This window comes from Pristis pectinata, chromosome 11, assembly GCF_009764475.1.
Source record: "Pristis pectinata isolate sPriPec2 chromosome 11, sPriPec2.1.pri, whole genome shotgun sequence".
Classification (NCBI taxonomy): Eukaryota; Metazoa; Chordata; class Chondrichthyes; order Rhinopristiformes; family Pristidae; genus Pristis; species Pristis pectinata.
The window spans coordinates 19,916,616-19,940,843 of record NC_067415.1 but is presented as its reverse complement, the minus strand read 5'-3'; the positions used below and the strand labels follow the sequence as shown (position 1 = coordinate 19,940,843).

Here is a 24,228-nt window from a genome sequence, read left to right as displayed (position 1 = left end):
CCAAAGTGCATGACCACACACTTCCCTATGCTGTATTCCATCTGCAACTTCTTTGCCCATTCTCCCAACCTGTCCAAGTCCTTCTGCAGACTCCCTGCTTCCTCAACACTACCTGATCCTCTACCTATCTTTGTATCATCCGTAAATTTGACCACAAAGTCATCAATTCCATCATCTAGATCATTAACACATAATGTGAAAAGTAGTGGACCCAACACCAACCCCTGCAGAACACCACTAGTCAGTGGCAGCAAACGAGAAAAGGCCCTCTTTATTCCCACTCTTTGCTTTCTGCCAGTCAGCCAATCTTCTATCCAGGCTAGTACCTTTCCTGTAATACTATGGGCTCCCATCTTGTTTAGCAGCCTCATGTGCAGCACCTTGTCAAAGGCCTTCTGAAAATCCAAGTAAGCAACATCCATTGACTCTCCTTTGTCTCTCCTGCCTGTTACTTCCTCAAAGAATTCCAACAGATTTGTCAGGTAAGATCTTCCCTTAAGGAAACCATACTGACTTTGGCCTATTTTATCATGTGCTTCCAAGTACTCTGAAACCTTATCCTTAATAATGGACTCTAACTTCTTACCAACCACTGCAGTCAGGCTAACTGGCCTATAATTTCCTGTCTTTTGCCTCCCTCCCTCAAAGAGTGGAGTCACATTTGCAATTTTCCAGTCCACCAGAACCATTCCTGAATCTAGTGATTCTTGAAAGATCACTACTAATGCCTCCACAATCACTTCAGCTACCTCTCTCAGAACCCTGGGGTGTAGTCCGTCTGGTCTAGATGACATATCCACCTTGAGACCTTTCAGCTTCCCAAGCACCTTCTCCTTAGTAATAGCAACTACGCTCACTTCTGCCCCCTGACTCTCTTGAATTTCTGGCATGTTGCTGATGTCTTCCACAGTGAAGACTGACACAAAATACTTATTCAGTTCATCCGCCATTTCTTTATTCCCCATTACTACTTCTCTAGTATAATTTTCCAGTGGTCCAATGTCCACGCTTGCCTGTCTTTTATTTTTTGTATCTCTGAAAAAAAGTTTTGGTATCCTCTTTTATATTATTGGCTACATTCATATTTTAAGAAATTTCTGCCACACAAGAGAGACTGCAGATGCTGGAAACCTGGAGCAACACACAAAGTGCTGGAGGAACTCAGCAGGTCAGGCAGCATCTGTGGAGGGAAACGGACAGTTAACCTTTCAGGTCGAGGCCCTTCATCAGGACTGGAAAGAAAGAGGGGAGATAGCCAGTATAAAAAGGTGGGGGGAAGGGGTGGAGCGAGAGCTGGCGGGTGATAGGTGGATCCAGGTGAAGGGGGGGGGGATGATAGGGAGGGAGAGTGGGAATGATGTAAGAAGCTGGGAGGTGATAGGTGGAAGTGACAAAAGGCTGAAGAAGATGGAATCTGATAGGAGAGGTCAGTGGACCATGGAACAAAGGAAAGGAGGTGAGGAGGGGAAGCAGAGAGAGGATTGTGTGGGTGATGAGCAGACCAAGCGGGGGGGGGGGGGGGGGAAGAGGAAGGGGTGTTGGGGCTGGGGGGATAAGGGAAAAATGGGGGATGGGGGGGGAGTGGTTACAAGCAGTTAGAGAAATCATGTTCATGCCATCAGGTTGGAGACTACCAAAGCGGAATATGAGTTGCTGTTCCTCTAGTCTGCGTCTAGCCTCAACTTGGTAGTAGAGGAGGCTGTGGACAGACATATCGGTGTTGGAATGGGAAATGGAATTAAAATGCATCGATTTCTCTAACTTGCGTTATCACCCACACATTCCTTCCTCTGGTTCCTCTCCGCACCTCCTTCCCTTCATTCCAGGCTCCACTGTCCTCTCCTATCAGATTCCATCTTCTTCTGTCCTGTGTCACTTCCAAGTATCACCTCCCAGCTTCTTACATCATTCCCGCGCTCCCCCCCCTCACCTGCCTATCACCCCCCCTTACCTGGATCCACTCATCACCCACCAGCTCTTGCTCCACCCCTTCACCTCACCTTTTTATACTGCATCTCCCCTTATTCTTTCCAGTCCTGATGAAAGGTCTTGACCTAAAATTTCGACTGTCCGTTTCCCTATATAGATGTTGAGTTCCTCCAAATTTGGTTTGTCCCCTTTGACTCTCACCAACTTTTACAGATGCACCATAGAAAGCATCCTATCTGGATGTATCACAGCTTGGGATGGCAACTGCTCTGCCCAGGACCGCAAGAAACTGCAGAGAGTTGTGGTCACAGCCCAGCTCATCACAGACACCAGCCTCCCCTCCTTGGACTCTGTCTTTACCTCTCATTGTCTTGGTGAAGCAGCCAGCATAATCAAAGACCCCACCCACCCGGGACATCCTCTCTTCTCTCCTCTTCCATCGGGTAGAAGATACAGGATCCTGAGGGCACGTACCACCAGACTTAAGGACAGCTTCTACCCCACTGTGATAAGATTATTGAACGGTTCCCTTATACGATGAGATGGACTCTGACCTCACGATCTACCTTGTTGTGACCTTGCACCTTATTGCACTGCACTTTCTCTGTAGCTGTGACACTTTACTCTGTACTGTTACTGTTTTTACCTGTACTACATCAATGCACTCTATACTAACTCAATGTAACTGCACTGTGTAATGAATTGACCTGTACGATCAGTTTGTAAGACAAGCTTTTCACTGTACCTCGGTACAAGTGACAATAATAAACCACTACCAATACCAGCATTTTGTGTGTAAAACCAGAGGGCATAGGTTTAAGTAAGAGGTTTAAAAGGGACTGGAGGAAGAATTTTTTCACCCAGAGGGTGGTTGGAATCTGGACACACTGCCTGACTGGGTGGTGGAGGCAAAAACTCTGCAACATTTAAGAGGTATCTGGATGTTAGAGCTGTACAAGACATTACTAAGGCCATATCTGGAGTGCTGCATACAGTTCTAGTCATCTTGCTATCAGAAGGATGTCATTAAACTGGAAAGGATGCAAAAAAGATTTATGAGGATGTTACTGAGACAGAGGGTGTGAGTTATCAGGAGAGGCTGGGAAGGCTAAGACTTTGTTTCCTGGAGGCTGAGGGGTGACCTTAAAGTCTTTAAAATCATGAGGGGCATAGGTAAGGTGAATAACCACAGTCTGTTCCCCAGGGTAATGGAGTCCAAAACCAGAGGGCATAGGTTTAAGGTGAGAAGGGAAAGATTTCTAAAGGGACCTGAAGGGCAACTTCTTCACACAGAGGGTGGTGTGTATATGCAAGGAGCTGCCGGGGAAGTGGCAGAGGAGGGTACAATTATGGCATTTAAATGACATTTGGACAGATACATGGATAGTAAAGGTTTAGAAGGATATGGGCCAAATGGGGCCAGCTCAGTTAGGCAACGATCAGCATGGAGGAGTTGGGCTGAAGGGCCTGTTTTCCATGCTGTATAGCTCTGAATCCTCGAATGACCAGGGCAGAAAGTGCTGGTAAATGGGTTCACTGGAGATAAATACTTGATGGTCAGTATGGACATAGTGGGCTGGAATGTCTGTTTCTGTGCTGTAGGATTTGATGACTAATTTTAATACCGAAATGTTGCCTAGCCCGGCGTCAATAAAGGTCACTAAGTTCGGGGGCAATGGGTGAACTTTGGGGCGAGTTAGTACAGGGGATTTAGAGGATCTTAATGTTCCGGAATAGTAGAAGGAAAAAGCCAGGAAACTCATCTCCAGGTTGTGCACAGTTACCCACACTCACCTACGTTTTCATTATGTGAGCATAATCGAACTTGCACCTCTACAGACTGCTGGGAGGTAATGAGAACCCGCCTAATTATTGCCCGTGCGATATCTAATCCATGCCGTGTAAGAGACTTACATTGCACTGTCCCATTCTAACGAGAAAATCCTGTTTCTGTCATTTCTGAGGCACCGTTCTCCAGCGCTGTTGGTTCCCATCCAGCGAACTATAATCTGTAACTGGATCATTGCCACTAATGAAAAGATTCAGCGCCAATATTTCCAGTCACAAGTTCTGTGAAGCAAGCACGAAGCTTGGCACAAACGATGGCCGGAAAGTTTTCCTCTTAAATTAACGTAGCTCAGAGGATAGTTCTACCCCTGAGGTAATAAACTTAAAAAGTGACCCCATTCCACGGCTTCTCAAATATCTCTTGCAAACTGTAGTTAACATATTCACTTAATAAACTTGTGATTATGATTACACTCGAGGCCTTGGGTAACCTTCAGCTTGGGGAGGGTACATAATGCTCACATTGTAATCGCTTGTTCAAAAGTTTGAGGCGTTCCATCGTTCAAAAATCCCCTCTCCACTTTTGCGAGTACAGGTCATTTATCTTTAAAAAGATGATTACATAATACATTCCTCATTCAAATTATTCACTATTTCCAGAACTAAAGATTTCTTAGTTTGTCGGATTGATTTGAAGGTACTTAACATCAAAAAGCGAGCTTTGACAATGCAGTATATGAAACGGGGCAAAATACACAACCACCTTCGTAACTCTTTAAAGGCTCCAGCTGCGTAAAGTTTCTATTTATTGTTCTAGCAAGCATTTCATTCATTAAAATCATTATATAAAGCAATGTGGAACTCCGCCTCATCTCCCTTCTCCAGGAGTGGCCGACCATTGAGATCACACCCGTCTCTTGCCCTGGGGCTGAACAAGTTTATCATGAGAATTTACGCGTGATTATAGTAGCGGATGACTCTTTCCTGGATTCTGGTATTACCAAGCGTCTCGCGAATTCCGGGTTGTTAAGGGATCCAATGGTTCTTGCAGTCAATGAATAAAGAAGGCATCCGGGCGAGTGAAACGGTGATGAGACTTGAGTGAGTGCACATGATGTTTATCCCGTGATCCAGGAGAGAGGCGGTTCAAGATCCTTCTCGCTCTCACTGTGTCTCTTCCCATGGCTTCTCCACGCTTGGAAACCTTCTGCTGTCCCAATCGGGACCCGGCCACAGATTTTGTCCTCGGGTTTCAGTCTGTCTTCTTCAACGGCATCTGCATTGCCAGCGCCAGTCTGAGTCTGACTGGTACACTCATTCAGGTCCTGCCAAAACGGAGGCTCGGTTACCGCGGGTTCAGCCAGTACCCGCAGCAGAAGCCTTCAGCATCCTCTCGAATCCTCCTCATCATTAGTATCTGTGACATCTTAGGCTGTATAGGTAAGGTGGCTCTCCACTTCCACATTTACTTTGGATCAAAGTTTTTAAGTTGCGTAAGATATTCCGCCTGACGTCTTCAGTAGTTTATTCTGGCTTCTAAATCAACACTGCTTGTTTAGTCATGCCCCTATCGCGAGTCCTCCCAACCTGTGCTTGTAATAAACTGGGTTAAATAAGATATTTTGGTTTGTGCACATCTGCCGCCAGAAGTTCTTCAAACTCTTGGCATCCCTGGAGAGTTGGGGGCTGATGTTAAGGTTCCTGCATGTGGGAGTGAAATGCTAGCAGTGGGTTGGTGCGAACCCCTTTTAACTGCTGGATCTCATTGGGGTTTGTTGTCTCCTGCTGAGAGCAAGGATTTCCATGGAATCCAAGGCCACCCAGCAGATCAAGTTGGTGCTGGCTGAGTGGTAGATGGGTGGTGCTGTGGGGAAGATGGAGGGGAGGGGTTTGTGGGACTGAGTAAACATTCTTCATTCACCTGGCCCAGAGAAAACCACCGGAATGGTCAAATAAGAGTATTCCCATCAACCTCTCCCAAGGTCTCTATCTGAAAGTTCTTCAAGTCAGGGATCATGACTTGGAAATACATCATTATTATTGTTCAGAATCCGAGGTGCATCCACCAAAGAGCAGTGTGGAATTACCTTCAATGCAGACTGTTGCAATTCAAGAAAGTTGCATAAAGTAGTACTTAAGGAGAGTATGCTGGGCAGTAAATGCTAGTGTTCAACACCCACATCCCAAAAGACCAAACCTTGACTGTCTGCTTCATTCTCCTGCAACACTCTCAACTCTGAGTCATAACTGCATCAGTAAACAATCATCACATTCCACAAATTCCAAGTGTAAGGCAGCTCTCTAGACTTTTAAGGTGAGTAGCTTTGGAGGTTACATGGAATGGGGCTGCTAAATCTTATCCATTGGACAGCACAGTGAGTAGATACCTCACAGTGCCAGAGACGTGGGTTCAATCCTGACCTTTGGTTCTGTCTGTGTGGAGTTTGCATGTTCTCCCTGTGACTGCATAGGCTTCCTTCGGGTGCTCTGGTTTTCTCCCAAGATAGGTTAATTGGCCCTAGAATGGAGGTGAGTGGTAGAATCTGGGGGAAGTTGAAGAGAATGTGGGGAGTAAAAATAAAATGGGATTACTGTACAATGGGTAGTTGATGTTTGGTGTGGACTTGGTGGGCCAAAGGGCCTGTTTCCATGCTGTACCTCTCTGACTCTATCACGTTGGGCCAATCCCAGGAATTGAAGATGTATCTCCAACATATTGCTGAGATCGCCCTTGCTGTGGATATGAAACCATTGTCAGCAATCTAGAAGCCTGGATTAAGGAGTCATGAGTTCAGATCACACCATGGCAATTGGGATTTAAATTCACTTAATGAATTAAGTAAATCTAACAATAAACTATCATTAGTAATGATGACCAAAGGATTTCCAGATTTGCATAAAACTCATCTGATTCCCTAACCTTTGACAAAAGGAAATCTTTGATTCTTGCCTGGTCTATGATGTCCAGCTGATATTTGCAATCACCTAGCAAGTTACAAGTTGTATCAAGCAAAAATAACAATTAAAAACAGATGGATCAACCAGCCTTGAAACATAAGATCCTAAGGAATTTTGATGGGTGGGAGGGGGTGGTGTGGGGATGTGAAGAGAATTTATAATTGTTTAAAACTAAGGGAGAGATGGTGTAATTTTTTTTCCTTTTGGATTGTCATGAGTCTTTGGAACCCTCTTCCTCAAATGTTGATGGAAGCAGTCTTTCAATAAGTAAAGGGTGAAAGGTTATTCTGCGAGTAGATGGAAATGCTGAGCTAAGTTTACAACAGAGCAGCCAAGATCTCATTAAATTGCAGACCAGGTTTGAGGGGCTGAGTGTCTCCTAATTTGTATGTTCAGGCAGTGGACCATATTGAACCATATTGATTCTTTCTCACTAATATTTCTGAACTTGTGCCCAAAATGAGAGAACAGTACCAGAAACTAATGAAGCATGGGTGTGCACTTGGTGAGAGAAGCAACAAGAGGGAACAGCCTACTTAACCCTTTACTCATCAATCCATCTGTTACACTCACATCTGGTAAGATAACAACCACAACAACATGGTATGGATATGTTTTGCTGCAACGTATACACGCAAGATTCCTTGCAGGAGTAAAAGCAAACAAATTTTCATACTTAACCACATGAGGAGGGGTTATGGTAAATAACCAAACCCTTGGTCAAGGAGACAGGAGGAAGAAGAAAAAGGTAAAATGGCAGAGGGGCAGGAAGGGAATTCTAGAGCACAGCTGCCAGTAGTGGAATGATTAAATTGGAAGATGTTTAACAGATCAGAATTAAAAGACTGCAGATATCATGTGGGATTGTTAGCCTGTTGATAATTAGAGATAGAGAAAGATAACACAATTGTAAGAGTTGAAAGCAAAGCAGAGCATTTTTTGCAGCCTGGTCATTGCTTAGCAGAACCAGTGAAGGGCAGCGAGTACAGGGATTGTGGGAGAGAGGGATGAGGACTTCCCAACCCCAGGTCTGAAAGTTCTTCAAGTCATGGATCATGACTTGGAAATACATCATTATTATTTGTCAGAATCCAAGGTGCCCTCACTGAAGAGCAGTGTGGAATTACCTTCAATACAGAAGGTATTGCAATTCAAGAAAGTTGCATAAAGTAGTTCTTTTAAGGTGAGTATGCTGGACAGTAAATGCTTGTGTTCAACACCCACATCCCAAAATAAATTTTAAAAAATCATGGCATTAAATAACTGTTTCTTGTTATTTTGTTTGAACTTAACTGTTCATTGGTTATAGAAATACTGGAAATGGAGAACAGTGTTTGATTGACAAGTCTGATTCATTTAATTGAGTAATGGATGTACTTTGAGTGTGGACATTTTGGTTGATTAATGTTTGAGACAGGAGCTGGGCGGCAAGAGGCAGGAGCTTATGTGAAACCTGTCAACAGGAGCACATTCAGCATTATCAAATTTAGTCAGTAACTCAGGAAACACAATGATTATTATATATCCACTTACCCTAACTACATCGGGCAGCCAGTGATGAACCACTCTGACAGATTGATGCAAAGATTCGTGGTCACTTCAGTAAATGGAGGATGTTATAGATGAACAGCCTTTTAAAAACACCAATGCACACTATTTTCAAGTATCCCACTTCTTCTGAACCATATTTCAAAAATGAACAAACGCAGCCACTTGCCATGTTACTATATTGGAGTAACCAACATTTGCCCTAATTCTTGTTCCACCTCCAGCATTCCATGGCTACAGCATTGTCCATCTACAATATGTCCCGCAGCAATTTACGAAGGCTCACTCAAAGCACCTTCTGAATGTCTACTGCCTAGGACTACAGTATCAAACTCATGATAAACCCATCATTGCTATCTTTCATACCATTCTGCCTTGGACATGTTATCAATCTATCATCAGCACAAAATCCTGAAATTCCCAACCTCGCACACCTTGGGAGTATATTTGCATACTGTCCTGAAACCCAAATAAGTCTCAATTGACATGACCTGCAAATATCCACAATAGATGGAATAACACATAGTTGAATGATGCAGCTACATTAGAGGTGCAATTTGGCTTAATGTATATAAAGATATTACTGAAGAACTAGTCTAAATCATGATTGGAACTATGAAGTATAGGTTGCTGCTTAATGGTTTTCAGAGTAAGAACAGAGTTCTTTACCTAGAACACTCAGGTAGAAATGATTTTGAAAGTAGTGTTGAGTTACTCCACTACAGAATGCTTCCCAGCTGAGCTTTCACCTTCTTCCATACCTTCTAACTTCTGGTCAAATGTATGTTTTACTGCAGTATTAACAATGGTGGAAATTATTGTGCATTTTTGGTGAATAAAACAAAGGCTTTCCCAGCATTGCAGAAGATCCCAGGGTGATTGCCTTCCAATTTTGGGAGTTAACTTCATCTGTACTGTAGGTTTGATATCAAAATCATAAAATTTTCCCGACAGCTAACACGAAGGGGCATACTTTGAAGGTGATTGGAGGAAGGTATAAGGGGGATGTCAGAGGTAAGTTTTTTTTTTACACAGTGGTGGGTGTGTGGAACACATTGTCGGCAGACGTTGTGGGGGCAGATGCATTAGGGACATCTAAGAGACTCTTAGATAGCCACATGAATGGTAGAGAAATGGAGGACTATGTGGGAGGGAAGGGTTAGATAGATATTGGAGCAGGATAAAATGTCGGCACAACATTGTGGCTGAAGGGCCTGTACTGTGCTGTAATGTTCGAAGGAGGGTGTTATACCTATGCTGATTCAATGTCCCATTTATTTCTCGCTGCATCATCTTACAACCAGTGGAATCTGATTCCACTTCACAAGCCATTCAATCTGGGACTTAATCGCTTCTCTGCAAATAACTTTCTTGTCACTTTTCTTTCTAGTTTCTCTCACTTCACTGCCTTGTATAATTTATATTCTGTGTGTTGTCTGAACCTACATGCCTGTGATGCTGCTGCAAACAAGTTTTTCATTGTACCTGTACCTCACTGTACTTGTGCACATGACAATAAACTTGACTGAACTAATCCTTATGCCAAATATTTTAAAACCACAACCTCTAGTTACTGATTGTCAGAATTTTTTCTCCCTGCTTGATTTGTCAAGAGTCCTCATAATTTTGTACGAGTCCTCATGGATCTGCTATTAACCTTGACCACCCTTAAAGAAAAGAACTGCAACTTGAATTGTGTGGAGACATTAGTGAAGTCTTCACACCTATATGCCTATTTCATGCTGCTGAGCCAGCTTCACATCCAAGAATTTGGCCTCCTTTCCAAGCGCTGCGTCCACGCTTGTATACAGTGCTCCAAGTTAAGACACGACCAATAATTCGTAAGCATTGGCATGATTTCTATTTTTGGTATGCCATTTACGAAAGTAAGTCTTCCCAATCTGCATCGTCACATTTGAAGATTTATTAATATTTCCCAACACTGGAGTTCTATTTTTGAAAAGGGCTTATTTTCGGAGAAGATGTTAAAAGAAAGTGAGTTTCCCAGTACTACAGCAATGTCCCAGGGCTTAGATGGTTTTTCTCCATCTGGGCATCCAATGTATCCAGTTCTTTTCCCTCTTCTGTTTCTTTTGTTTTTATTCACTTATGGGATGCATGTTTCAAGCAAGGCCAGCGTTAAGTGCCCTTGAGAAGGTGGTGGTGAGCTGCCACCTTGAACTGCCACAGTTCTTCTATTGAAGCTGCTCTCATAGTGGTGGAGGGAGTTCCTAGGTTTAGACCCTGTGACAAAAAAGGGACATCAGCTGTATTTCCATTTGGGAAGGGAACCTACAGGTGATGGTGTTTCTATGAACCTGAATCCCCTGTTCTTTGGGAATAGAGGTTATTGGTTTGAAAAGTGCTGTTGGAGTCACCTTGATGAATAATTTCAGCACATTTTGTAAGCCAAAGTACACCAGTGAATATTTAGGCTGGTGGGTGGAGTCAAGCAGGCTACTCTGTCTTAGACACCATCCAGTTTTAGTATTGTTAGAGCTGCACTCACCCTGGCAATTAGAGAGAATTCCATGACATTCCTGAAATGTCTTGGAGGTGAGTGACTTGGCAAAGCACACCAGGTTCTGACCCACTCTTGTAGCCAAAGTACTTGTGTGGTTGGTTAAGTTTCTGATCGGTGGTGAGTCCTGCTTCCCAAGAGTGTTGGCAATGGAGTCCTTGGTGGTGTTAATATCATTGAATATAGTTAGGCTGTAGATAGACTGTCCCTTGTCAGAGATGCTCATTACCTGGCACTTTAGTGGCACAAATATTATTTTGCACTCAATCATCCCAGCCTGCGTTGTCTGAATCTCTCTATAGGCAGATGTGAACTGCTTCATTTTCCTGGGAATTGTGAATGAAGTTGCATGTCATGCAACCATCAGTGAACATCTCCACTTCTGACCTTGTGGTGGAAGGAAGGTCATTGATGCAGATGGTTGGGCCTTGGGAACTGCCATAAGGAATTCCTGCAGCAATGTTCCAGGGCTTGGATGGTTTTCCTCCAACAACCACAACCATCTTCCATTCTTCTAGGTAAGGCTCCTTGATGTCATACTTGAGATCAAATGCTGCTTTGACATCAAGGGTAGTCTCTCTTACTTTGCTTCTGGAATTCATCCCTCTTGTCCATGTTTGGGCCAAGGCCACAATAAACCCACTGGTGCTGGTGAAATCTAAATTCAGCATCAGTGACTGGATTATTGGTGCACAAGTACTGGTCAATAGCTCTGGCAATGATTACTTCCATCTCAGAATTGACTAGGATGGTAATTAACAGGATTAGATTTGTCCTCTTTGTATACAGGGTATACAACGGCAAACTTTAGATAAATTCAGGTTTAGTAGCCTCAATGGAGTATCTTGGCTGGAGGCAAGGTTAGTTTTGGAGCATGTCTTCACTACCACAGCTAGGATGTTGCCTGGGGTCATAGCTTTTGCTGTATCTCATATGGTTGGCTGTTTCTCGAAATGATGTGAAGTAAGTTTAATTAGTTGAGGATTAGCTTCTGTAATGTTAGGGATCTTAGGAGAAGGCTGGTATTGTCAATCAGACCATGAGGTGGACTTTCCACTGTTTGAATCTTAGCCTAATTCAAGAACTGAGTTTGGGGGAAGTTTTAAACCAGATCCTGATGGTTTCAGCACTCAGCTGACCTTAATTCTACATCACTGTAAGGACTTCAGGATCTGAGGAGCCAAAGGATGATTGTGGCAGAAAATGGAAATTTATGTGCGTCGTTATGGTCTTATCCTCAATGATCTTCAATCTGTAGCTGGGAGATAGTGCACTTGCCTCTGAGTCAGTAGGTTGTGGGTTCAAATCCCACTCTTTGAACTTGTGCACAGAAACTGGCACTTCAGTGGATAATTAGGGGAGTACTGTGCAGCCCAAGGCTAGTCTGGTACTGAATAGCTATACTGGGGCTGTCAATTCCCTCTGTTACCCAAGTATGATCATGTTTTTGACGAAAAGCTCCTGATTCTCCTTAGTTTTGTTGGAAGATCATCTCTCTTGCTCTCGACAGATGCCATTTGACCTGCTTAGCATTTCCAAGATTTTCTGTTTTTATTTAATTTCTGTATGGTAACATGGTCAATACTTGGCCCACAACCAACAACCCTAAAGAGATTATCTGGTCACTTTTCTGCATTACTTATTGTAGGATCTTGATGTGTGCAAATTTGGCTGTGTGTTTCCTATGTTGCAACAATGTGGTTGAGACATGGAGTTTATGAAGATTCTATATATTTGAAAGTTCTTTATCTTTCTTTGGGGACATGAATTATACAGTATTAATTACATTTCACTTCTGGCAAAGTACATGTGAAACAATAAAGTACTTAGTTTCACTTTTTAATATCAAGTCTACAGTGAAATTCACTTCAGGATCATTGCTCAGTGGGCAAGAATCTGATGTACTTTGAGGAGTTCTTGATGACAGATACATTCAAATACATCAGAGCCTTCTCACTTGTGCACTAGTCCACACCTCAGTTTAAAATTCAGTGTCAGTTTGGAAAATAACAATGACTTGTATGTGGCATAGAATATTTCCAGCAGTTCTGAAGGTAAATGAAAATAATTTTCTCCCCAAAAAAGATAAGGCTTGGCTGTCAAGGTAAGATATGGCAGAATTGGTTAAGAGAAAAGAAAAAAAATTGATTTAAAAAGAAAAGTGCTGAAATGCTCAGTGGGTCATACAAAGAGAGAAGCAGTTAACATTTTGGATTGCAGACTCTTCAATGGATCCCTTCACTTCTGATGAAGAATCATTGAGAGGAAATATTAACATTAACTGCATCTCCTTCTGGGGATGCTGCCTACCAACTGAGTGTTTGTGCTACTTTTCTGTTTCTACTTCAGATCTCCAGAATCAGCAATTTCTTGATTTTCAAAGAAAGCTAGTTATAAAACAATATACTTATCAGTTGAGAATGTTTTGTTGTAGCTCCTACATTATTCCTTGAGGAACTAAGATTAGGAGCCCATTTCCATGGTTACGTCCTTTTCTGCACACACTTGTGAAAGAAACGCAAACCAAAAAGGAGGTATGGTAGTTTTTTAAAAAAAAATCCCCTGAATGAGTGAGAGAGAACTAACTTTATTCTCCTTTCATTCTTTTGACTGTAACCAAAGGTAACCAGTGTGAACAAAAATTAAAGCCTGGTTGGTCTGTCAGACCCATTCTAAAACATCAGGATGCCAGCTGTGAGCTGCAAATTGCACAAGCCCTCATCACTACCCAGGCATTCTCTCCCGGGAGAGTGATTTATATATTTTAAAAAATGGATAGAAAAGACTCCAGGATGTCCCCATCTCAGATCAAAGGTGCTCAAGCAAGAGGTTCCCTGATACACAACCTTTTTTCTATTGGTTGTGATTTTGCCACAAGCAAGGACTCTTACAGCCTCGCTTAAACTGTTTCCACTGAGTCTACACAGCGAATGAACCAGCAGCATATCCATATATTAAGTACTCTGAAAATAAATGTTTTCTATGATTTTGGTCAGCATAAATTCATGGCCCTGGCCTTCTCTAAATTAACTCAAATAACCTCTCCACATGAACCAAATATAATTTTAAAGACCCAATTCTACACATTTTCCATTCCCACCAACCACCCACCCCCCTCCCTACTTGCAGTACTTCCCCCTGCAACCACAGATGATGCAACACCTACCCATTCACTTCTTCCCTTCCCACCATCCATTGACCTAAACAGTCTTACCATGTGAAGGTTGTTTACACTTCCAATCTAGTGTACTGCAGTCAGTCTTCACAATGTGGCCTCCTCTACACTGGAGAAACCAAACAACAATTGGTGGAACACCTACGTTCAGTCAGCAGGGGTGACCCTGAGTTTCCTGTGGCCTGCAACTTTAATTCTCTATCCCACTCTCACCGTCACAGTGAGGCCCAATGCAAGCACCTCCGTTTCCATCTGGCCACATTGCAGCCTTCTAGACTTGATATTGAATTCTACAACTTCAGGTAACTTGATTTCTCAGTCTGTATCTGTCATCCTTCTGTAATATTACCTTAGTTTGTTTTTCCTTGCTTTTCTCTCTAGGAATGGCGGACAGTTGGGCTTGTCCTCCTACTCTGCATTTAGCAGCTCCCACATTCTTTTGTCTACGTTCTCGCTCTCCAACCGCTTCCATTCACTCATTGACCAGATAAGTGTTTACAGCTTATCCCCATGGTCACCTCAGTTTTGCCCTGTAGGAGACATCCTCCTCCTCCCCCACCATCCCTGCAGCTTAACAACCTTTTGTCTCCTATTTAGTTCTGACGAAGGGTCTCCGACCTGAAACGATGACTCTGTTTCTCTTCCCACAGATGCAGCCTGACCTGCTGAGTATTTCTCTTTTTGTTTTCCATTCTCCATTTTCTCTGGGGTCACATTTGTAAGTTCAAGAAGAGAGAAAGAAGTGAAGGTGTTTACTGTCTTTCCTAAGCATGGTGTGACCCAAAGTGGAGCCAGTGAACTACTTCTGAAATGTGGTCACTGTTATAGGAGACTGTACTTTATTAGTTTTTCAGGTGTCACTGAAGAAGCCAGCATTTATTGCTTACCCCTAATTTCCCTTGAACTAAGTGGCTTGCTGTGCCATTTCAGAGAGCATTTAAGACTTATTCCTATTAGTGGGCCTAGAGTCTCACAGAGGGCAGACCAGGTAAGATTTCCTCTCCTGAGGACATGAGTGAAGCGGATGTGTTTTTACAATACCATTACCATCATAATTTTAATGCAGATTTAGATTACATGACTGACATAATGGGATTTGAACTCCAATTTCTGGATTGCTATTTTGGTAACGTAATCGCTACACTACCACTGTACCTTGCAGTATCTGTGAGAACTCACTCAGACACATGGAGGGCAACTTGCATACACGCCAACAGTAAATATTGCTTACAGTTGTTCCATTTGTTTAAGTCCAGGTGTATACAATAGTTTGAAACAGTAATGTACAGAGGAACATTATTTCCACTCTGATTCTCCCAGTACAGCCAAACCATTCTTGTTCCTTTCAACTCTTGGTTCTCTCCACAAACTCTTCTGAAAAGTGGGAGATTTTTGGAGTTTTGTTTTAAATAAAAGAAACTCTATTGTAAGTAGTTACATTCTGATGGATATTATTGCCAACACTACTCTTGCAAATGGATGTATTTCCTGTCTTCTGTTGTCCCATCCCTTAAGTCGGAATTGCAAAGCTGTTTCCCCGATGTGGCCATGAACACAAGTCAAGACTATGAATTTGTTGCATCCTGACATTTCAGAAGAAAGCTAAACCAAAGTGTCAGCTTGTTGTGAGAAAAGGTTCTTTCGGGTCTTAAAGGCAGAGGGCTTCAGACACAAGTCTTTGTATTTTAAAAAGGGAAAATTTATTTACAAAGACGTGGGGACAGAATGGATGGGAACAGATGCACACCTACGTGCACACACGGGTGATCACGAGACGTGGGGGAAATCACAGCAGGGGTGAGGCGCGCGCACACACGCAATATCAAGGAATAAACAATACAATGTCTGAACAGCTTGAATCTGGACAAACATTGGCTCTAACACTCCCTGGGATATTTAACTATCTACCCTGAAGTAGTGCACAGCTTACCTCAACATCCTCAGGGAGAGAGGCTGCAAGCAAACATGCGGCACTTTTTATACTGCTGGAAGGCTGTGGGTGGAGCCAGCCCAGGTGATTCACAAGCCAATTGCTCGAGGCCAGGTGCAAAGGTGTTTTACAAACGCCAATGGTTAGGTGTGCCCAGAGGGGCAGGGGTGGAGCTAAACCCTGATTGACAGTGGTGTCACTTCTGACCCGATGAGCAATGCTGTCATCTGACCAGAGGGGTCAGTGTTGTCACTGTCACATGACAGCCATGACCTTTCACCCTACACAGCTAAATTTTACTCTGACACATCAAATCTTAAAATATCCTTGGTGGGGGGGGGGGAAGAAAAAAAGAAAACTTGTATTAAACGAGAAAAAGCAATTCCTTTGATATTCACTCAAAGCCAGTCACAATTTTGCATGGATATGTAAACCCATCATGGGCGTCTAGCTGTAAACTAATAAGATAATCAGATGATCTGTTTAAGATGTTTGGAGAGGGACAAATGTTGGCTAGGATATGAGTGACCTTTAATGCTCTTCCTAGAAGTAGTCTTATGGGATGTTTTGTGTTCATTTGAGCAGGCACTCAGGACCACAACTCTTGACTTTCCAATTTTTTCCACCATGACAAGGCATGTCAGGAGTGGGATGGACACCCTCCATTTGCCTGTACAACTGCAGTTCCATCAATACGGAGGAAGATCTGCACTATGTAGGACAAGATGGCCCGCCTGGTTGGCATCCCATCTACCAGTGGTGCACAGTGGTTGCAGTACATACCTTTTACAAAATCCACTGTGGGTTGCTGCCTCCAAAACTCACTACCTCTGCCACCAGGAAGGGCAATGGGATGGGTACAAGAATGCCACCAATTACAGAATCCCTTTCAAATCAAAAAGCATCCTGACATGGAAATGTATCCCAATTCTTTCATCATCATTGCATCTATATCCTGGAATTCACACCCAACAGCACTCTGGGTGTACCGTTAGTAGAAGGACTGAAGTAGTGCAAGAAGACAGCTCACTACCTCCTTCTCAATAGCAATTCTGCCAATGCTTACGTCTTGTAGAAATACGTTAATAAAAAGCTGCTTCTATTATGTTTTGTGTTAACAAAACCACAACCATGATGTTTTTCCTCCAGATTCTTAATGCACAATACACTATCTAGAACCACAAGATAATGAATTGCACAATTATGACTAACATTTTTTTTTACAGCTGAGATCTAATGCATTCTGGTGCATCTGCACTTAATTTCACTTTGCGCCACTATCCATTGTTAAATGAATAGTGCAAGAGAACATTAGAAAAGCTTGTTCATGTGTAAAGAAGTAGATGTGTCCAAATGAAAGAAGGGTTCAAGTGAGATTGTCTAAAAGGAGCAATAGTAATTATTGAAAACAGATCAGCTTATTGCAAGTTTCCTGTTACTAATAACCTAAATGTAGTTGCTTGCTCTGTTTAATATTCTCTTGCGTATCGTCTGTCCCTTTCCTTAAGGTATTATAATCAGGTCATCAGTGTGGCTCAGCTTTCCAGATTTTACATCAAGAATCTCTGTTAATGGGACTGAATCGTGGCCAACAGCATTTTGTGTCGCCAGTGCTGTAAGTAGAATCTGCTTCTGAAACTTCAACAATAATTATTTATTTATCTGCCGGTATTTATTTATTCATTTTCTTTTTAATGTTGCAATTAGGATATTAAAACATATGAAGTAATAGTTGTCCCTACACCATTATTATCTATTTATAATAACTAAATTGTAAATGGTTTATATCTGACAGCAATAAAGACTTATTTTAATTTTTGTCCCTTCCTCCAAACAGATATGGATTCAGCTATTCTATAGTGCCACATTCTGGTGGTTGTTCTGCTATGCTGTGGATGTTTACCTCATTGTAAAACGATCTTCAGGGCTAAGGCAAGTTCACAGGATATAATTATCTGTGAATAGCTTGTAGGAGCGTAGTACATTGCAGCCGAGAGTAACTTGCAACTTGGAAGTAATTTCACTAAAATTAATTGCACTTTTTGTAATTTGCTGCTACATTTTTAACTGATTCAATTATTACACCAAAATTTACCATAGTATGATTAAGTAGTTTTGCTGAAATAGTAGCATTCAACATTAATTCAATATTTTCAGTATTTGTAAAGAGCATTGACAAAGGTTGATTACAACACTGTCCATATAGCATTGAAAATACATTGGAAGTTGTGAGATGGATAGAGTGAGAGAACATGAGAAAATTTAGTGGTGAAGCTTGTTTATGTGTTTTTAAAAAAAAGCAAATGTGTGCAAATGAGAGAAGGGTTCAAGTGATATTGTCTAAAAAGAGCATTAGTAATTATTGAAAACTGATCAGCTTATTGTAATTTTCCTGTTACTACTAATCAGTTTTTTTATAATGGACTGGAAATTCATCTTTGGCTGCTGGTGTTAAACAAGTGCTGCTTCTTCCCATCATATTTTTGTTGAAGCCATGTTACAGTTAGTGAAGGGACTTTTGGAGATTTCTGTGCAGAGAATAATAAAACCATAATTATTCTGTGCCAGTCATGATTCCCTCGTGACTCCTCCAAATATACAGTCACTTTCTCTGTGTTGATGACTGGTGTGGCAATTTTAAATATGCAGAGCCACCAAGCTAACTTGAGAATACGTTGAACAAAAATGCTGAAATGTGAGTGCCCGAGTGCAACATTATGGAGCACTTCGTGGTGAGATAATTAGCACTTGCTGCTTCCAGATGTAATCCTACCAAGTCACAAGGGCACATAATGTACTATTAAAACTATTCTCTATCACCCATTAACAAATGAATGTTTCATGAGTAATTAGTCTACAGTGATGAAGAAATATTCTATTACTAGAAAAGAAATCATATCTCATTATATAATTCCACATCCATCGTTTACAATGCAGCTTGTTTAAGTAAAGATGTATATCTTCTGTTTTTAGATACTAGAATCTAAGATTAATGTTCAGGCTCCTTGACTCATAATGGAGCCAAGTGGGATCAGTCCGTTTGCCTGTAGCTGGACTCAGGAAGAGTGATCAGGCCTGCCTTGCAGTTCATGGCTACTGTCATCTGTTGTCAATTAACAAAAACTTTGGAGGGATCCATGTTAGAAATATTGTCCCAGTTTAAACAGAGCAATGTTGGATCAAATCTGTAAAGCTGAACCTATTTGCAAAGGCAGGAGTTGAAGGACACTAAGGAATATCTGAATGTTACATTTTAAATCCAGTCTGGTTTTAGAAATGTATTTATTAATTGTTGTAGTTCTCCCAAAACGATCTAACAAAGACTACTGAGTTTGTAGATCGGGGAGATCCCAGATTGGACCCCTGATCTGTGCTGCCAGTTAATCTGACTGGCAGCAGAGCCAGCCAGTGTTCCGTAATGTTTTGTGTTAACTGATTGATTGTGTGCAATTCTCATTGCCCTATTACTGGAAGGATGTGGAGGGTTTGGAAACGGTACAGAAGAGGTTTGCCAGGATGCTGCATGGATTAGAGGGTATGAGCTATAAGGAGAGGTTGGACAAACTTGTGTTGTTTTCTCTGGCACCTCCGACGTGCCAGAGAAAACTACACAAGTTTGTCCAACCTCTTGATTGAAGTTAATAAAATTTATGAGAGACATGGGGTAGACAATCAGAATCTTTTTCCCAGGGTAGAAATGTCAAATACTAGAGCTCACGCATTTAGAGGGGGAAAGATTAAAGCAGTTACACAGAGCAAGCTTTTTTTTAAAGAGTGGTAGGTGCCTGGAATGGGCTGCTAGGGGTAGTAGTGTGAACAGATATGATAGTGGTGTTTAAAAGGCTTTTAGACAGACACATGAATATGCAGGGATGTGGATCGTGCAGGCAGAAGAGATTTAGTTTAACTTGGTGTTGTGTTCAGTACAGACATTGTAGGCTGAAGGGCCTGTTCCTGTGCTGTACTGTTCTATGTTCTATGTGATCCTTTTCTCCAGATGTTCTTTGCATAACAAATTCCCCAAATTTACAAGATAATGAATTGTATAATTCTGATTTATTTTTTTTACTGTTGAGGTCCTGATGCATTCTTGTGCCTCTCCTCTTAATTTCATCCTGCACCAATAAGTATGTTCTTTTCCTAAACATCGCTACTTGTTCTTGGATATCATTTGGCCCTTTTTAAGGAATTATTTCTGATTATTAGCCCTATTAACCACTGAGAAGTTTGAGAGATGGAATTGGACTTGTTAGCACAAAAGGTTTTGGGTGCAAACTGAACCCTCACAGTTCCAGAATGGCAGCTGTGGCACAAGATGCATAACTGCACCTCCCACATTCCTCATTCATCTGTACGAATGCAGTTCCAACAACACTAAAGAAGCTCTAAGCCATCCAGGACAAAGCAGCCCGATTGACTGGTATCCCATCCACAACTAGTGCACAGTGGCTGCAGTGTGAACCATCTATAAAATCTACTGTAGCTACTTGCCTTCCAAATTAGTGACCTCTACCACCACAGATACATGGGGACGCCATCAAGTCGCACATCATTCCAGCTTGGAAATGCATCCCTGCTCTTCCATTGCACTGGGTCTAAATCCTGGAATTCCCTGCCCAACGGCACTATGGGAATACTTTCATCAGAAGGACTTGCGGGTTCAAGAAGGAGACTCGCCATGACCACCTTAAGGGTAATTGGGGATGGGTAATAAAGTTGGCCTAACAACACGGCTGTATGTTGTGGGGGGGGGGGGGGGTGCACACAAAGCTTGCACTGGATGCTGTGCTGGTAAGGATGTTAATGTTTAGAGAGTCCCTGGACCCACTGCAGAGGAGGTTCCAGTATGTAACCTCCCCACCAATATAGTGTGAGCAGTTGCAGAGCATGAGGAGGTAACCACATGGCCTGTCCCTGCCGGTAACTCCACCTCAACTCTCAGTGACACACCCTGTCACTATTTACTATCACCGAAAGGATGGCCTCCAAGCTCTGCACAGCACCTTGTGCCTAATTAGTACAGGACTCCCTGTTTCCCCCAGTGTGAATGTAGGCTTTCTGTCAGGACTATCAATGCAGGAAATATTTCATTTCAAGCTGCCTTGTGAAGGCTGCCCATTGAAGTCCACATCTGAGACCTCTGTAGTAGAACTTAGATGATGGTTGCTAGGCTGCCAACGTCACTACCCTTCCTTCCCTCCCTCCCCCCCCACCCTTTCCCAGCTGTTTCTCTGGAGAGGGAAACATGGGCTTATAATCTTTACTACTGAAGATGTGGCACAGTACCCAAAGGTGGGAATCTGTTGCCTTGTGATGCCTGACAACTTGTAGTTCTTGGGCCACTGATCCTGTACCCTTCCATGTGAAATCATAATGATTGGGTTTTAACTCGTGGTAAATGTTAAAAGCATTTTTTTTTTTGTTTTTTTTTTCAGTATTCTTGTGCTGTACCACATGTTGACCTGGGGTCTGGCAATCCTCCTGTGTGTCGAAGGTGTAGCCATGCTCTACTATCCCTCCATTTCCAGGTAGGTCCATGGCAGAGGTGTCAGAAGGCACTGGTTTAGGGTGAAGGGGCCCCAAGGTTTAGAGGGGATCTGAGGAAGACCTTTTCTACCCTGAGGTAGGTTGCAATCTAGAACGCATATCCTGAGAAGGTGGTGGAGGCAGATACACAACATTTTTTTTAAAAAAAAGCATCTGAATGAGCACTTGAATTGCCAAGGCACAGTGGGTTATGGACCAAGTGCTGGTAAATGGGATTAGTACAGATGGGTACTTGATGGTCAACATAGATGTGGTGGGGTGCAGGGACTGTTTCTGTGCTGTATGACTCTAGGTGGAATTGGGTGTGTTTATTGCTGTTCTTACTCTTATCTTTCACAAATTGGTTGCTTTATTATTGTCTAACACTGCTGAACACTACTTGCCACACACTTGCCCAAGAAGGCAGTGGTAGAATTTTAACCCCCTATGCTGCTTCTAAATAATATTATTCAAAGCTGTAGCTTTCATGATGTTTAGCAATGTGCAGAAATGGTGTCACAACATCCTTGGCACTGGGGTCAAGTTCAAGTTTATTGTCATAGGTATACAGGCTATAAATGCCATGAAAATTAGCTTTTTGCAGCAGCACATTACAAACATGACAAATGTAAGTTAACAAACCTAAATTAACAAAGTATACATTACTTACATGACAAAATAAGCATAACAACATTAGTGCATGGGTTCAATGGATAAAGCACAGCCAGCCTTTAATACAAAATATAAATTGTTTTGTGAGATTTGTGACTACTAGAAAATGTGTACATTTAATGTGAATATAATATATGTATCTGATTCTGTTCAGATGTTCTTTTTGTTCTCTCTCCACCCTCATTCCTGCATTGAGTGAGTAACTGTTCATTTTACTGCCACCATGAGAGACCAGTTTTCCTGCAATATCAGTGACTTCTGAGGCAACCAGCGGCTTATTCCATTGATTATTCAGTGGCTGGCTTCCTCCCAGTCATGAACTTGGTCGAAATGAGAGAGCCAAGAGTCTTTCCCTATGTCTCGCCTTCTCTCTGCTTTTAGGTGCACCCTATCACAGTCCATGTGAGATGATGATCTTGGATCTGTTGGGTGGGCAGTTGAAGCAAACTTCCCTCCAGCCATTCTGCAGAGTGGTGAGTTGATGTGCAGATGATCTGCTCCATCATATCAGGGAGACCCACTCTCAAAAAAAAACGGGTCAGGTTGCAGATCTGAGCCCCACACAGAACTTCAGTGAACTACCAAGTGGTGGTTGTAGAGGCTAAACAGGTGGGAATGATGTGGACCAATGTGTGAGTGTAAATTAAGATGAATACAGATGCAACTAATAATATAATCCTGCTCTACCAGTGGAAAACATTTGTTTTGACTTGTTTTTTTCATTAAGGTTTTAAGAGTTCTCACAAGCACACCATTGTTGTAACATGTTTTGTATGACAGGCGGAGGTATCCTACCACCAATTCCCAGGGATGACTAACATAAACTTAATTATCTTCCAGCTGTGAAAATGGACTGCAGCATGCAGTTCCACATTACATCACCACCTATGCCCCACTGTTGCTCGTTCTGTTTATTAACCCCATTCTGTTTGGAAAAACTGCATCTGCAGGTAGGACTAATACAGGTGTTGCTTAATGTTAGTATGATTTATGCCAGAGTTATTAACCAATACATTTTCAGCATCTGAAGAAGTGGTGATTCTCAATGACTTTAGGAGACTGGCGTACTGGAAGGGCCTGAGGTTTGATTTGTAGATTCTGCTCAGTTGGTTGATCTCTGCCGAGGTACTGATAGCACCGCTGTAATTGACTGCAGTGCCTCTAGTTAAAAGGTGAGAATTCAACCTCTGGTTGCTATCCAGTTCCTTCCACTGAAAATGCTTGTACAGGCATTGGGCTTGCTGTGATGCTGCCTGTGGTTGACTTAGTCTGCCCACACTCCTGGTTGAGGCTCTTTGGGAATAGTATTTGTGGGTGATGTAATGTCACCCATGGAGCAGTACTCAAGCAAGGAGTTGGCTCCACACCTGTCATTCATCACATGTTGAAAGCTAGATGTCAACACCATGTCACTCATCTTTGTTTTCCATCAGGAGCTGCTTCATTTCACCAATATACAGCACAATCTGCTTACCCCTCTTCAACAGCATGAATTATAGAATTAACATTGAACAAAACCCTGAAGTGCATTTCTCTCTGGTGATACTTTCACATAGTACTGTTCTCCAGCTATCTGATTAGTGAATAGAAATCACGGGACTTCTGACACCACAGGGCTTGGAATTTCCTGATGAGTGAAAATGGAATTGTGTGATCCATAACTCCTACCCTCTGCTAATGATCGGCACTGTGTGGTACTGATTCCTGGAGATGACTCGGCTCTGCATTCCAGCTGGTCTTCCCAGACTCTGCAGAGTCTGAATGGAATGAATAACTCAAGCCCTTAAAGTGGCAGAAGGGAGTAAACATAACGCAGTGAATGAGGAGCACAGTTAATTTATCGGGTGACTGAGGGCCATTTATTTGTACAATGGGGGTGGGTGAGGGGAACAAAATGAATTATTAATCCTGCTCTCTGCCGTGGCCGATCTCTATCTTATTTAAGTACCCAATTTTCATTTCGTACATGGGAGCCATCATGTGAAATTCACCGAGGAAACTGGTGGCAGATTTGAGCTAATGGTAAAAGTTCTTTCCGTTTGGATCACAGACTGCTGTTTTTTCAGCATGTATGATAGTATTCCTGCATGTAATAGATGATAACACTGTTGGACTTAAAATATGTGAATCGTCATCTGATTTGTCCCAGAATATATATATGTTAAGGTGTTCTATGACACT

General features: G+C 42.3%; 1 protein-coding gene across 2 annotated transcripts in view; it reads left to right on the top strand.

Moving 5' to 3' along the window:
- The first annotated feature begins 4,477 nt into the window (after window positions 1–4,477).
- Window positions 4,478–24,228, top strand: part of gpr143 (G protein-coupled receptor 143) — a 48,267-nt gene continuing 28,516 nt past the window's right edge. For both annotated transcript variants that reach the window (XM_052026401.1, XM_052026402.1), the window contains exons 1-5: window positions 4,478–5,157; window positions 17,358–17,464; window positions 17,687–17,781; window positions 21,285–21,377; window positions 22,888–22,997. In XM_052026401.1, coding sequence (XP_051882361.1) covers window positions 4,899–5,157; window positions 17,358–17,464; window positions 17,687–17,781; window positions 21,285–21,377; window positions 22,888–22,997 — 664 coding nt within the window. In that variant the 5' untranslated portion in view covers window positions 4,478–4,898. The remainder of the gene's footprint in view (window positions 5,158–17,357; window positions 17,465–17,686; window positions 17,782–21,284; window positions 21,378–22,887; window positions 22,998–24,228) is intronic.